General features: G+C 40.5%; 1 protein-coding gene across 11 annotated transcripts in view; it reads left to right on the forward strand.

Moving 5' to 3' along the window:
- Positions 1–16,438, forward strand: part of CDC42SE2 (CDC42 small effector 2) — a 202,785-nt gene that overhangs the window by 169,948 nt on the left and 16,399 nt on the right. For all 11 annotated transcript variants that reach the window (XM_060143515.1, XM_060143526.1, XM_060143518.1 and 8 more), the window contains one exon: positions 13,206–13,307. In XM_060143515.1, coding sequence (XP_059999498.1) covers positions 13,206–13,307 — 102 coding nt within the window. The remainder of the gene's footprint in view (positions 1–13,205; positions 13,308–16,438) is intronic.

Genomic DNA, 16,438 nt, shown 5'->3' on the forward strand with positions numbered 1-16,438 from the left:
AGGAAAAATACGTATCTTAATTAAAAAACGATTTACTGATAAAAAATGCTAACCATCATTTGAGCCTTCAGCAAGTCATGATGTTTTTGCAATAGTCATATCAAAGATCACCATAACAAGTATGATAATAGTGAAAAAAATGAAATATTGTGAGAATCACCAAAATATGATACAGAAACACAAAGTAAGCAAATATTGTTGGCAAAATGGTGCCAATGGATTTGCTCAATGCACAGTTGCCACAAACCTTCAATTTGTAAAAAGTCGCAGTATCTGTGGGGTACAATAAAGCAAAGTGCAATGAAATGAGACATATCTGTGCAGTCTTTTTTATGTTGAGGTATGATCTCCCTATACCCACTTTATTGAGGATGTTGAATTTTGCCAAATGCTTTTTCTGCTTCTTTGAGATCATGTGGCTTTTATCCTTCATTTTGTTAATGTGGTATACCATCCTTCTATCTCTGTAATAAATCCCACTTGATCATGGTGTATGATCCTTTCATTGTGCTGTTGAATTCAATTTCTTAAGATTTTCTTGAGAATTTTTGCATCTTTGTTCATCAGGATTATTGGCCTGTAATTTCTTTACTGACCTTGTATGGTTCTGGTATCAGGGTTATGCTGGCCTCGTAAAATGAATTTGGAAGTGTACTCTTTGATTGTTTTGGAAGAATGTGAGAAGGATTGGTATTAATTCTTCTTAAATGTTTGGTAGAATTCACCAGTGAAGCCATGTGGTCCTATAGTTTGTTGAGAGGTTTTTGATCACTGATTCAGTCTCCTTACTTGTTATTGGTCTGTTTAGATTTTCTGTTTCTTCATGGTTTAGTCTTGGTAGGTTTGTATGTTTCTAGGAAGTTATCTGTTTCTTCTAGATTGTCCAGTTTTTTGGCATGTAATTGTTCATAGTAGTCTTTATGATTCTTTGTATTTCTGTAGTATCAGTTGTAATGTCTCCTCTTTTCTAATTTAATTTGAATTCTCTTTTTTTTGTAAGTCTAAAGGTTTTTCTATTTTATCTTTTAAAAAAGTAGTTCTCTGTTTTGTTAATCTTTTCTATTGTCTTTTAGTTTGTTTTTCATTTATTTCCACTTGGATCTTTGTTATTTTCTTCCTTCTACTAACTTTGGGTTTAGTTCGCTCTTTTTCTAATTCCTTGAGGTAAAAAGTTACATTATTTATTTGAGCTCTTTGTTGTTGTTAACATAGTTGGTTATTGCTATGAACTTCCCTCTTAGTACTGCCTTTGCTGCATCCCATAAGATTGGTATGTAATATATCCATTTTTACTTTTCTCAAAATGTTTTTTGATTTCCCTTGTAATTTCTTCTGTTACCTATTGGTTATTTAGTAGTATGTTTTTAAAGTGGGTTTTCCACTTTTTTTCTTGTAATTGATTTCTCATTTCATACTATTGTGGTCAGAAAAGATGCTTGATATGACCTCAGTCTTTTTAAATTTATTAAGACTTAAACTGTAGCTTAACATATGATCTGTCCTCCATTTTATTAAGGTCTATTTTTGGAGTTTTATTTTGTTCTTTTGTTTGGAACATGTTCCTCTGTTTCTTCATTTTCCTGGGCTCTCTGTGCTGGTTTCTGTGCATTATATAAAACAGCCACCTCTGCCAGGTGTGACATACTGGTCATGTGTAGGAGTTGAACCTTATCATTCAGCCTGGCCCAAGGTCTTGGTTGTCTCTCAAACCTTGTGATTGTCCAAAGCCACCTCTTTGTCATTGAGGGTGTGCCTAAACCTATCAGTGTCCAAAGGGGGAGGATCTCAGTTAGCACCTAGATGCAGGCTGACTGGAAGTCAGACCCTCAGGCAGCATCTTTCAAACTATGCAAGTAGACCCCTTTCACGGAAATTCTGGGAGCTAGGTATTTCTGTCTGTTCCCTCTGCACTGAGCCGTTGGGGGGATAGCTAGTTAAGAACTGGTTGATTATTTTTGTGCTGTGGGACCTGTGACCTGAAGCCCTGCTGGCCACCAAAGCCAGGCAATCAAAAAGTGTCACCCCTGGAAGGCAGCTGCAAAAGCAGTACTCTGGGTAACCTGGAATGGGCAAGAGGAAAAACGTGGAGATGGTGCCCAGTGGCCTCCTTTCTGGGCAGTATCTTAGTCTATCTCTGTGTGTGTGCTAAATTAGAAGCTTGACCCTCAGGTAGTAGCTTTTAAAATATGCAAATAGACCTCTTCCAGGGAAAGACTAGGGGAGATAGGCATGTCTGACTACTGTCTGTGCACCGAGCTCTGGGGTGATAGCTGGTTGAGAAGTATTTCTTTGTTTGCTACAGTGAATAGGCTCTTCTTTTTGATGAAAACTATTGATTAAAAAACATTCTTTGGTGGCTTGGTTGTAGAGTTGTTTGTTCTTAATGAGAAAAACCATTCAGCCTAATGGCTCTCTAAATAATTTAAAAACACACACAAAAATTGTAAAATATTATTCAGGGAGTTCAAGAGATTAACAAATGTGAATATAAGGTAGGAACGTGAGCAATAGTCAAGAGATTCCAAGTGAGAGTTTGCCAGAGTTTCTTGGATTTGAAGGGAATATTAAAACATCACATACTGCTTTTCAAGGTATTATCAAATGCGTTCCTGTATTTAAAGTGATTGGAAATATGCCTGGCATGTAGTAAGACTCTTAAGAATTACCCATTGTTTTAAAATATTTAGCTGTCAATCTTCAGCACCAGTGTTTCTAAACCATTGAGCTGGTGTCCTGTTAGCCATGAACGTTCCTGGACCTGCCCCAAACCTGGTGGATTTGAAATTCTGCAAGGTCAGCAGCCTGTGTTCTAACAAACCCCTGCAGTGATTCTGATATACAGTAAAGCTTGCTTTTGAGGTGTCACCCTGTATAAAAGCTAGAACAGTGATGACAGTAGAACTACTCTATGGTAGATAGCATTACTGTAAAGCAGAAAAATAAAACAGGTAAGTAATTTTTTTTTTGGCAGAACTATGAAATCCACTAGAATTGACATCATATATATATATTTTTTTTCTTTTTTTTTTACATCTTCATATGTAATAGGTCCTTGAGAAATATTTGGTCATAATATTGGATAAGACAAACAGTTTTTAGAGAACTGAGCTGACATTGTTTCTTTAAAATCCTTTTATTCATTCAGCAGCCATTTATTTTCCAATGTATCAGGCACAGCTGTGGTCATAGAAGAACTCTTAGCACGGTAGGAAAATCAGACTGTGGGCATAAATTATAATACAGTATTTTTAAGTGTTATAATTGAAATAATGAGCCTTGTGCTCTAAGTACTTAAACCAAGGAATACCCAGCAGCCTCAACTCAGAAGGTTATGTTTGAGCTGAGTCTTAAGGGATGAATAGGCAGTGCCATGTGGGAATGGGTTTGGGTGAGGGCATTTCACGTAGTTTGTTGACATTGCAGCCGTAACTATTGTTTTCATTTTTGTGTAAGACTCACTAGGAAAATCCTTTTCCTTTACTATAAAAAAAATCAAATCTATTTTTATGTTATTTTAGCTTTTGTTAGTCATTTTTTCCCCACTGTTGTATGAACTGGATGGATAATAGGGTGCAATTTGAAAGCAGCTCATGTATTTAGGGGAACACTGTCAGTAGAATAGTATAAAAAGTTACTGTTTTTTTAAGAAATGCCCAGTGCCTAGTTATACTCTCAATATTTCAAAAAGTTAGCTTATTTCAGAGGCTCCCAAACTTCTGTGTTTGTTGCCCTTAACACTTCAGTAATTTTTTTCATGGTGTTCCCAGGCCAAGAGAAATGCTTTATGGATTTATTTATTAACTAGTTTGGTCTAAACAACTTAGTACTTATGTTCTAAAAACTGAGTCACCATTTGAAAAAATAATACACATATATAGAAAGAAAAAATAAATTTTTATTTCTTTCCCAAATAACCTTGATTACCTATGGGATATGTGTGCCTATTAGGCTTTACACAACTCCTCAAACTGTAGGATCAGACTGAACACCACCAGCCTCTTTTCCAGTTCTGTACTGACTTTTGTCCAATACTTGGGCTTTTTACACAGCAGGCACTGAAAAACTGTGCTTTGCAAAGATGTGTTGTTGAAAAGAGTGTGTTCTCTAAGATTGAAATTTTGAATTATCTTGAGTTAGTTCACACAGTATTGTACGTATGTTTGTTACCGACCAGGGTTCTTGGCCTTCTTAATCAATAGAAGTTGACCAGAAGCCAGACAAGAAATTCAGGCAAGGCTTTATTGGAACCCCTGCTATAGTGGGGAGGTGAGGGGGAACAAACAACAGGTACCCTTGCTTGCTCACTCCCTGAGGCAGGGCAAGCTTGTTCCTTATATGGGATGAAGGTAGGAGTTGGGCTGGAGGGCCGGCTTAGGTGGTTTGCCCACCCCTTTGTGGTGGTGTGTGCAGGGGGCATGCGCAGTGCCCTGCTTTTGCTCCCGACCCCCTGCTTTTTTATAAATTAATTAACTTATGTATGTATGTATGGCTGCATTGGGTCTGTGTTTCTGCACACGGGCTTTCTCTAGTTGTGGCGAGTGGGGGCTACTATTCACTGCGGTACGTGGGCTTCTCATCGTGGTGGCCTCTCCCGTTGCAGAGCATGGGCTCCAGGCGAGTGGGCCTCAGCAGTCGTGGCTCATGGGCTCTAGAGCGCAGGCTCAGGAGTTGTGGCACACGGGCTTAGTTGCTCCGTGGCATGTGGGATCTTCCTAGACCAGGGATCAAACCCGTGTCCCCTGCATTGGCAGGCTGTGCCACCAGGGAAGTCCTGACCCCCTGCTTTTGCTCTGGGCTCTTCGAAAGTGGTGGCAGTTGGGTGTTTTGGTCTCTTTTTATCTTCTGTTCGGAATTTGCCCCAACTGGGCATGCAGGCAGTTATTTTTAGTCCCCTACAGTTTCTTTGTATTCTGTTGCTTGAGGAGAGGTGTGTCCAGGTGCAAGCACTGCAGCAAAGGGGCCGAGGTCCCAGGCTGCTTCATGTTGAGTATCATTGTGTTTCCCTCAAATTGAAAATACCACATGGGGTCCCTTGATGTTTGCCAGCTACTTGACACAGTCTGGGAATCGTGGGTTTATTTGATATATTCATAGGTAGGGGATGTGGTTATACTCTCTCAGCTTTCTCTCTCCAGGTCGCAAAGTTAAGTCAGTAGTATATCACTCTCTTTCAACCTTTCAAATATTTAGTCCACATTGGCATAAGTGATTGCTGTCTTGTAGCCCGAAAGCCCTAGCTTTTTTCCCCTGCTCCAGATGGCAGACCATTTTGTTCTTTATTTACATTTTATCTCCATTTCTAGAAGGACCTGAGGTTGTTCCACCTGTGCTTTTACCTTAGGCCTCCTGTTACCCTCTGGGATCTGGCCTTAAATTGCTCCTCGGTGACATGTGTTTGCACACGAAGCTGCCCAGAGAAAGTCTTAGAGGAAGTTTCAACTTTTAAGTGATTGAGTAATCACTGTTTTCCTAGAAGCTCTATTTGATCAATATTGTAGAAATGTGAGGGAGATGGAACATTTATATTGCTACAAAAAATGTTTAAAACGTTAAGCCTTAAAAACAATGTGACTGTAATGTTTATATATTCATAAATGTATTCATTTAAAAAATGTGTGTTGATGAATTGCTTTGTGCTCTGTATGGCGCTGGTCCTTGTGAGCTAACATTTTATATGCCCTCTCCATATAGGAGCACATGTGCCATCCAGTGGACAGTTTCAGTTTGGTGCGAGATGTAAATTTTACTTTGGTGGAGGTGAACACAAGGTTCTCTGGGAGCAGAGAGGAGGAGCATCTAACCTCAGAGCCGAGGGTATGAGGCCTGAGTTAGTCAAGGAGCAGTAGGAAGGATCCTTTCAGGTCAAGGGCAGAGAAGTGAGAGAGAGCGAGATCATAGCATAATTAGGGAATTTCAAGTAGCAGATGAAAGCTTAGAATGCAAGAAAGTATTAAAAGAGGAGGCTAGGGCTTCCCTGGTGGCGCAGTGGTTGAGAGTCCGGCTGCCGATGCAGGGGACACGGGTTTGTGCCCCGGTCCGGGAGGATCCCACATGCCGCGGAGCGGCTGGGCCCGTGAGCCACGGCCGCTGAGCCTGTGCGTCTGGAGCCTGTGCTCCGCAACGGGAGAGGCCACAACAGTGAGAGGCCTGCGTACCGCAAAAAAAAAGAGGCTAGAGAGAGAAACAGGATTTCATAGGCTTTGGGATTTTGAATTTAGCCTGCAAGTTTTGGAAAGCCGTTGAGGGATTTTAAAGTGGTGAGTAGCATCAGTTTTGTACTTTAGAAAGGTCTGTCTAAATCCAGCGCAAAGAATATTGGGAGGGGAAGGAATGTTGTAAAGTTTGAAGCAAATTAGTTCGGAGGCTACTATAGTGATGTAGGTGGAAGGCGGTATGGACTGCAAGTAAGGCTGTGGCAGTGACATGGGGATGGAGAGAGTGAAAGGGTAGAATCCACAGGATGTGATGCTGATGTGATGTGATAGTATGAGGAAGGAGGAGGAGTGAGGGACAGTCTTCACACCTGCCTTGAAGTACTGGTGGAAGTGTTCACCAAAATGGGGCACGAAGAGAAAGATTACAGAAATAAGATTATATATGTTCAGTTGTGGACATAGGAAATTTGAGTATCCTCTCAACATTCACATGGACATGTCCGGTAAGCACTTGGATGTGTAGCCTAATGCCCAGAAAAGAGAAAATAGACTTACTAGTCATCAGCATAGAGCTAGTAAGGTGAAGACATGGGAGAGGAAAGAAAGGGGACCTAGGATGTATTGGAGAAGGCCACCATACACGATATACACAGAAGCAGAGGGATGGAGGTGGTAGCCAGATATGAGTGTGAAACCAGAGAAGAGGGGTTTTTTGGAAGAATAATATCAGAATAATCTTTTCTGTAAATTTTACATTCCAGGTTTTTAAAATAAATATTTGCCAAGTAATTTTTATTTTCAAAGAAGGAACATATGATGGGCGTGCATGAATGAAGCATATAAAGAGCAGTGTTAAACTAAATGGATACTGTAGCTAGCCTTATACTGATGAGGTAGCTCTGCAGTGTATTTCTGAAAAACTTCACATATATCTTCTATAGTTTGGGGAGGAAGACAGGAAGTGGGTAGAGAATTTTAGAATTGTAAAGTATCTGAAAGAATGAGGACAAGATTACGTTCTGATGGAAATCAGACATGAAAGTAAATGTTTATTCGTACTTGTGTCACAGCATTTTTACTAGTACACAGTGCATAAGTTTTTATGTAAAGTTGTAAGACTAGGAGGAAAATAAATGAATTAGCATATCTTTTAAAAAACTTATTTTTAAAAACTTATTAGGGAAAGAAGAGGACCCCCTTACACCTCGGCCCGCCACCTGCCCGTGTGTGTAGTCCCCAGCTTCAGTAGTTATTGATGGGGGGACCATCTTGTTTCACCTATTAACCCCCCTTCACTGGATAATTAAAAGCAAATTCTGGATATCACATTTCATTGAACAAGTTTTTAGTATGTAACTCTAAGATTTAAACAGCTTCAGTGAGGCATAATTGACATACATTAAATGGGAAGAGACATTTTCCCTAATCCCCTTCACTGTAATACAACTAGTCGTTTTTGTGTACCTCTAGTCGTTGGCCTTATGCAGAATAACAGTTAATATTTTAAGGATGGCAAGAATTATTCAGATGGTCGACAGTTTTAGTAAAGTTCCCTATAAGGAATCAAGAAGAATAAAGTATGTTTCCAGGAAAAACTGTGACTGTGCTACTGACAGCAGTTAATACATATCAGAGTGGAGTGCACCATTTCCTGTTTTTCTCTGCAGAGGCCTGACTCTGGAATTCCCCTTGTTTGCCCACGATTTAAATCTAGTCTGTACCCTGTGCTCTCAATATAGCACACCAGAAAAGTGGGCTGTTCTTTAAGTGTCTACCTTGTGTCTGAAAAATATTATGTTTTTGTATCTTAAAATATTTAATTATACTTAGAATCCAGGTTTTTGATTAAGAAAGTTATAACAGAAGTCTAAAGAACACCTCAGCCTGTGTCTGGATCCTATCCCTCCTACCTTCTCTGGAAGGCTTGTAATATTGATAATCTTTATTTTTCTTTACCTTCTGTCTCTGTCTTTTCTGATTTGCCTCATCAGAAATTAAGCATAGTCAAGTCTTTCTCATATTTAAGGGAAAAAATTCAATCTGTCCTCATTACCTCTTCTCCCTTGAGCTACAGCTGTCTGTCTTCTCCTGTTCAGAGACTTTGTCCACTTGTCTGTGTTGGAGTTCTCCATTTCCCCGCCTCCTGGATGCCCCTCACTCCCCCGCTGGTGTCTGGGGCTCCTGTCACTGTGCTGGAACAGCATCACCAAGGTGCTCACTTCATGTTGCTGAATCCAGGAAACATGTTTCTTTTCACCTTACCTCCCACCAGCTTGCAGAGTATTGCCTAACCCCTCCTTCACACTTCGAAGAAGTCACATCTGACTTTCCTCCTAACTTTTAGGCTGTTCCTTTTTGGCCTCCTTTAATGGCTTATTTTCCTGACCAACCTTATATAGATTTCCTCTGTGCACTTTTCTTCCTAGGAAGTCTCATTAACTTGGACAGCTTTATTCTGGTGACTCTCAATTTCCTATCTCTAGTTTAGCCCTTTTCAGAATCCTATATCTGTGTATTCAACTTGCCCTCTTGATAACCTCACTTGAATGTCTCATAGATGTCTCAAATTCGGTGTGTCTTAAACAGAATCTTTCATCTTCTTCCTAAAGACTGACCCTCTTCCAGTATTATCTAATCCATTAAATCGAGTACACTCTATTCAGATCTGAAATCTGTGCATCTTTCTTAACTGTTACCTCTCAATTCTCAAATCCAGTCAACAACCAGATGCTTTTGATTTTACCCACTGAACACAGCTTGAATCTGTACATGTTCCATTTATGCTGCTGTTAGTTGAATGCAAGTAATCTCCTTTCACCAACATTACTCTAATAATTTTTCTTTTGGACCCCTCCAACCTGCTTTCCATGTGTAGCTATTATGCCTTTTAAAACCATTTTGATCATGTTATCCCCCTGCTTTAAAAGTTGTGCTCCTTCTAGCCTTAAAGAAGGAAAGACAGAAAACTTCTACTTCTAACCCTACAATCCAGGTTAGAGTAGATGGCATGAAGAACCCTTTCAGTACTAAAGGAAAAGTCTCATTCCCAACTCAGTAAAGTTCAAGTTGAAAAGTAGTCATTATTTTCAGATTATAAATTAATTACCTAACATAATTGCTGTGACAGAAGGAAGTCGGTGTCTTCCTGTCCTTTGCTTTTCACTGTGAGAGTAGTCTCTTTTTTTTTTTTTTTTTGGCGGTACGCGGGCCTCTCACTGTTGTGGCCTCTCCCGTTGTGGAGCACAGGCTCCGGACACGCACGCTCAGCGGCCATGGCTCACGGGCCCAGCCGCTCCGCGGCATGTGGGATCTTCCCGGACCGGGGCACGAACCCATGTCCCCTGCATCGGCAGGCGGACTCTCAACCACTGCACCACCAGGGAAGCCCCAAGAGTAGTCTCTTTTGAACCAGTTTAGTTGTCTCCTTTTGAACATCCTCCCTCATTATTCAGAGTGTCATATTATGCTTATAAGTGTATATTAATATGCCTCTTTCAGAAGCATATCGACCTAGAAGCACATCCATTCATTAATCTTTCAAGAAACATTTCTGGGTGAGATGGCTGGTGGCCTGAGTGCTCCATGGTGACTCCTCTCTCCCAGCATCTTCTTGCAATAATTCGACTGTTAGAATAAATCCCTTAATGTGGATTCGTGGGCCAGGTGTAGCCATCTGCTCAGGCCCAGACACACCCTTCCAGAGGAAATGATGTGGATTCAGAACTGTTAGAAGTCCTATGTGTTCACAGGGCAAGGGACGATATGGAAGTAGATCTTATTCTCTGAAATAGGCCAGCCCATCACCTGCTTCAGCAGACCCTCTGGCTGAGCCAGGTGGCACCATCTGTACCTCGGGAGCTGTTGCCCCTGCAGGCTAGCCTCACAAGGCCTTCGGGGAAGTCTTCAGTCTGGCAGACGCCATGAGCCCATGGAACATAACCGCCATCCTTTGTCTTCATCTGTAGACGTCTAGCCTTTTCTGCTCAGTCTGGGGTGTGCCGAGACCCTGGAAGCCTCCTTCTCCTTCAGTACGTCAGGGGGCATACTGTGGAAGAAACCCCAACAATTTGTCCTACTCAGTTATCAAGAAAACTCATGTCCTCTGCTGGTGAAGATGCACTTGGATGTGCTTTGAGAAACATAGTTTACTAACAAGACAAATTTAATGGTAATGTAACAGTATGTTACCAAGAAGAAAACAGACACAAAACTACTGTTAACATCGTCTTTTCCCTACCTTAATCCTAGAAAAGAGAAGGTAGCATTGCTTCTCAAGGCTCATTTAGGGATTTGTGCTGTATCATCTCAGAAGAGAATAGTATGAAGGGGAAGTATGTTGAATGGGGTGGGTAAAAATAGACAAACTCAAGAGTCTGTAGAAAAAAATGGGAAACAGGGTGGAAGAGACTATCCTGCATTGGTGGCACTTGGCCTCCCACATTCAAAGGATGGCTGCGGGTGACAAGTCTCTGGTTAGGGGCAGGGAATCTGTGTGAGCCTCCTTAAGTAGCACCATGTAAGGAAAAGAGAGCAGGAAATTGGTGTGTTGTGCTAAGAAACAGAAAATTGGAAGAGCATAGACAAGGGATCTAGACCCTTCCTTGGCTTACTGACACCATTTTAACCTGAAAGTTTTATACAACCCTATGGGACACTGCCCCAAAGGACCGACTGAATTTCTTAGCCCTTCAAAAAGGGGCTTGAAGAACTAAATTTGGAGAAGTACAGGAATGAATATTTTAGTCCCGGGTGTTATAGACTATAATTCATTCAGTCAGGCGTCTTTGATAGGAAAAAAGGAAAACATGTAATACAAATTCTCAAAGAGATTAAAAATATTGCGTAGCAAAGAGCTTCCAAAACATAATCATAATTGGAGAAAAATAATAATGTATCTACCACTGAAAAAAAATTACTGATCTAGAGCTGGGGTCAGCAGGCCAGAACTTATGGGCCATTATGTCACCTGCCACCCTTTTTTGTGCATAAATGTTTACTGGAACACAGCTATACTCATTTGTTCTCACATTGTCTGTGGCTGCTTACACACTGTGATGACAGAGTAGAGCCAGAGCTTTGACAGAGACTGTATGGCCTGCAGGCTTAAAATATTTCCTCTCTGGGGCTTCCCTGGTGGCGCAGTGGTTGAGAATCTGCTTGCCAATGCAGGGGACACGGGTTCGAGCCCTGGTCTGGGAAGATCCCACATGCCGCGGAGCAACTGGGCCTGTGAGCCACAATTACTGAGCCTGCGCGTCTGGAGCCTGTGCTCCGCAACGAGAGAGGCCGCGATAGTGAGAGGACTGTGCACTGCGATGAAGAGTGGACCCCACTTGCCACAACTGGTGAAGGCCCTCGCACAGAAACGAAGACCCAACACAGCCATAAATAAATAAATTTAAATCATTAAAAAATTTTTTTTTTCTCTCTGGACTGTACGAAAACAGTTGTGGATTCCTAAAGAGGATCAAGTGGCATTATTTTCTAATGCAGTGAAACTATAAAGAGGAAACAAATAATGAAAGAAACCAGGAAGATTATACACACACACATGCATACACACAGACACACACATGCTCTCCCTCCCTCCGTCCCTCCTCCCCCCGACCCCCCTTAGACACACAAACACACATTCAGATGTCCACATAACAGAAGCTCTGGAAATAGCAAAAAAGAACACAAGGAGCAATATCAAAGAAATAATACAAGAAAACTTCAGTAAGCTATAGGAAAACCCATGTTCAGATAGAGAGGGACTTCCATATGCCATACAGAACACTGGAAGGGAAAACCAGCAAACCTGGAGATAGTCCAGAGTCACTGTTCAACTCTGAGGATGAACATAACTTCAAGGGAAAACAACAGGCTTTTGGGATTCTAATCTGTAGCAATAAAAGCTAGAGGGCAGTAAAACAATATATACTAGCTTCTAAAATTAATGTATGAACTCTCCACTTCTGTGGCTTTGTAGAAAATCATGTTCTAATCCTGAGGAGCTGTCACCTGTGTCTATCTGGGTAAGTTTTTAGGATTTATCAAGAGCATAGCAACATTTCAGTAGATGGAGACTTAAAATACTATGTTCAGAGGCAACCTAACCTAATCCAACAACTTTGTAACTTGCCTTAGTTTTGATGCAGATGGCATTTTCAGGAGATGTATTCTGTTGAAAGGGAAGAAAATGGGGATACGCAGAGATGGTATTAGGACAGTAAGCCAGCTGTGCCCGTGGCCCCTCTCAGTTGATCACAGTATCTAAGGAGCCACGGAACACTCGGGTCTGATGATAACCTTCTTCTGTGGAAAAATCTCAGATGGTCAGTTTAACGCAGTATCAGGGTGGGGAAGTGTCTTGTGAGGCGGAGGGCACATTGGTAGAACAAGGATTGCAGCCTGTGGCTGAAGTTCCTGGGAAGCTGCTGGGAAGTGGGGTCAGAAATGAGGAAGAAGCAGTAAGCTGCAGCCTGGGTGGCTGCTTGGACAGGGTTTCGTTTGCAGCCAGAATAGGCCAGAAATCAGTGAATGGGCTAGAGCCAAACCTCCCCTGCACAGATAGCTGACAGATTCCTTCCGGGTGAAGGGTAGTTGGGTATAATCTCAGTGACAACCATCAAAATAGCATCAGTCTGTTAATGATGCAGGCTAGAATGTTTTGTTTAAAATCGGAATGCTGCACTTAAGTCACACTGTCTTCTTTGCTAAGAATGATGGTTACAGATGATAATTTTACATTTGTCTCATTTTTTAAAAGAATAAAACTTAAATGGTTGCTATACAAATATGTGGATGGCCAAAGTCAGACCAAATAATCTATTTTAAGTTCTAAATAATAACCTGTTATTTTACTTTACCAATCATTTTTTTGCGCATATATTTCTCTGCGGGATCTCATCATAAGAGGTGATTGTGGTGATACCAAGATTTAGGTATTTTTGTGTCCTGGGCAAAAATATTATTATACGAAGTCATTTGTGCATAGTATATAAATCTATCAGAATAAGTTTTTGTTAACAAGATCATTTTCTCAACACGTTATTCCTTATATTTTAGAAAAGGCGCCGGCGGATTGACCGAAGTATGATTGGAGAGCCCACAAACTTTGTGCACACGGCTCACGTGGGGTCAGGAGACCTGTTCAGTGGGATGAATTCCGTAAGTATGTGGGTGGAACATACAGGTGGGGCCTCCAGGCATAGTCATGTGTACCTGTGTAACAGGTACATACATTCTTAATGATGGCACTGTGCCCAGTGTATTATAGACAGTGAGCATACATACTTAATGTGAGCATCAAAGAGAAGAAAATGAACAATGAAAAAATAATCTCTTATGTAGTTTGCCAAGTCATCTGTTTTTCTAAACTCTTTGTAGCTACCTTTCTTCCAAATAAATACTTTAAAACTTTTAAAGGATTTGAATTCAGAAAGGAAGGTACTCTCCCATGGATTCTCATGCCCCCTGCCGCCAAAGCAACTTGGAGGTCAGCTTTTTAGTAATATTTAATCTCTTAAGTTCAGTTAGTTGCCTTTTGCAGACGTATTTATTGCATTTCCCTTATAAAATATTAGGCTTTACCTGATACTAGAATGCTTGTTATTTATTTATTACTGTAACATAAGTTCTCACGCACTTAGCAGAGGATTAGAATTTGTATGTATTTGCTGTCTTTTATAGAGGTTTCGGTGAATTTCAGAAGACGCTTTAAATTTACTCAGCTGAACTCTTACTCCTTAATTTTTCATCTAAGGGAAAATAGAGAGCAGTATAATAGAAACCAGTAGAGGGTTTTTATCAGGGCTCTGCCACTATTGCTATCCCCCATATCTAAAGTACACTGAGTTGTCTAAATGATCCCTCAAGTGTTTAGAACCAGAAAGTCGATAAGGCTTTTATAAACACAAAACTATGCTGCATTGTATGCTCACTTACTGGATAGCGTTAACAAAAGACTTAACAAAAGAACAGAGACTTATAAGGTAGGTAGGTGAGTATCCTGGATACAGCAAACAAGTTTGTCCCTACAGTTACTAGGTAAGCAAAGGGATGACATTTGTAGCTTCCTGGAAAGGAAACAGCTTGTTTGTTTTAAATCTGTAGGAAAAGTACACTGAACTGCTTTTGTGGAAATGTAAGAGGTGTCAGATTGCTGTTAAAATACAACTCAGTAGCTTCGTTTCCTGGATTAATGTGGAGTGAAGAGACCAAATGGGACCCTATGACTTCTGTTAATATTAAGGTCATTGTGGCATATATAAATAAAATGAACGGTTTCAAATTTATTATATCTGATTAATTTCTTTCTCATCGACATGTCTTCTTCCCCACTTCTGTTCTTAAAAATTTAACTGTATAGGACAAATTAAATTCTTAGTTCATAGTACTTAGTTAACTTTTAAAATCTCGTTTATACACATTTCAGAATTTCCTTCAAGATTCCTATCTGGTAATTTGTCTCTATGAAAAGCCTGTCATTGATGTACATGATTCTTGCTTGCCATCAAGTTAGGTAAAGTTTGAGGACTGTCCCCTGCAGGGCTGACTGAGCTGCAGCATCAAGACGGGCCCTCAGGTGTTGTAGAGGTTCTGCCCTGCAGTCTCCAGACAGCCTCCTCTGGTTACTGAAGTAGATTTCTTATGAGGTGTTCTAGCTCTTCAGAACCAAACCTGTCTTCCGAAGGCTGTTTGTACTCATTGCCTGTGTTTACGTATTAGTTTGTTGTCTCTACAAAGAAATAGTTTCTTTTAAGTTCATCTATTCTGAGAATTGAGCAACAGTAATAGGAACATGGCTCGATGCATATGAAAGAGGCAGGCCACGCTGGATTATTGAATGGCCAGATGACTGTTTTTTTTCCCCTAAATACACTGTTCTTCCCAAGACTACTTTTCATACTAACTTATTGCTAGAAAAGGTTTCTATGGCTCTTTTAATAATATAACTTCATTGTGTTAAAATAATGCATATCCACAGTCACAATAATACATGTCATCTCAATACTGAGGGTTACTTACTAGAAAATCCAAGTCCTTTTGTTTGAAATTGAAGAATTGACTTTTGGAAGAAAAACAGATTTTTTTTTCTTAGAATTTGCATGGCGTTATGAAAGTACTGTGTAAAAATATAAAGATGTTGTAAATAGGCCTAAGATACCTATAAAACCTAACTTGTCATGTTAGGTGGGAAATTATTTGGTACTAGGGTAAAATCAAGTTTGTGCCACAAAACAGTGTTACCACAGAGGAGCAGAAAATTAACCGATAGCCTATGGCCATAAGCTTCGCAGACTGAGCAAGTTTACTTAAATAGACCTATAGATTTTAATTTTATTTATTAAAATTTAAAAAATTTATTTATTTTTGGCTGCATTGGGTGTTTGTTGCTGCGTGAGGGCTTTCTCTAGTTGTGGCGAGCAGGGGCTACTCTTCCTTGCGGTGCGCAGGCTTCTCATTGCGGTGGCTTCTCGTTGCGGAGCACACCTGCATTGGCAGGCGGATTCTTAACCACTGCGCCACCAGGGAAGTCCCTCTTTTTTTTAATATTTCTTACCTAAAGTAGTCATTTGAGTAATGTGAATATAGATGTTACAGTACATCACTATGTGATATCATTGGAGTTAGTTCCACATATGTGAATTTTTCAGTAAATGAGTAAAAATTTACCCATTTAAGAGCCAATCACATGTTCTCACTTTAACCATATTGGACCTAAATAGCCATGCATTTTATATTTTGCTATTCTCTTCAGTTAGAATATATTTAAACCTGTCTTACTCCAAAAATAACTTAGAACAGTCTTATTACTTTCTTTAAACAAACTGACTGAGGATCATCAATGAAAAGACACCTTGTATCGATACATCATGTTTTCTGTGATTAAGTATTTGATAAGTAGATTAACGAGTGGATGGTGCTCCCACCCCCTTCTCACCTCCCTGGGTCCTAGAAATGTGAAGGGCCCTTTGAGCTGTTTCTGTGCATTAGACCAGACTGCCAGTGCTCTCACCGTTGACTGTTAGGCCGTCATATCCCAAACCTTCCTGTTGCCCCTTTTCTAGAAGTCTAGCTTGATTCGCTCGTTCTCTGCTTCCAAAATGCTTCTAATTGCTATGAACTAAGATAGGATGCACTAAGAACTCTTCGCAGTTCGCACGTAACTTTGTGACTTTGTTTTGGCAAAGTAAGAAAACATCCCAGCGGGACTTCCCTGGCGGTCCAGTGGTTAACACTCCGCGCTTCCACCACAGGGGTCACAGATTCGATCCCTGATCCGGGAACTAAGATTC

The sequence above is a fragment of the Lagenorhynchus albirostris genome, chromosome 3 (assembly GCF_949774975.1).
Source record: "Lagenorhynchus albirostris chromosome 3, mLagAlb1.1, whole genome shotgun sequence".
Classification (NCBI taxonomy): domain Eukaryota; kingdom Metazoa; phylum Chordata; class Mammalia; order Artiodactyla; family Delphinidae; genus Lagenorhynchus; species Lagenorhynchus albirostris.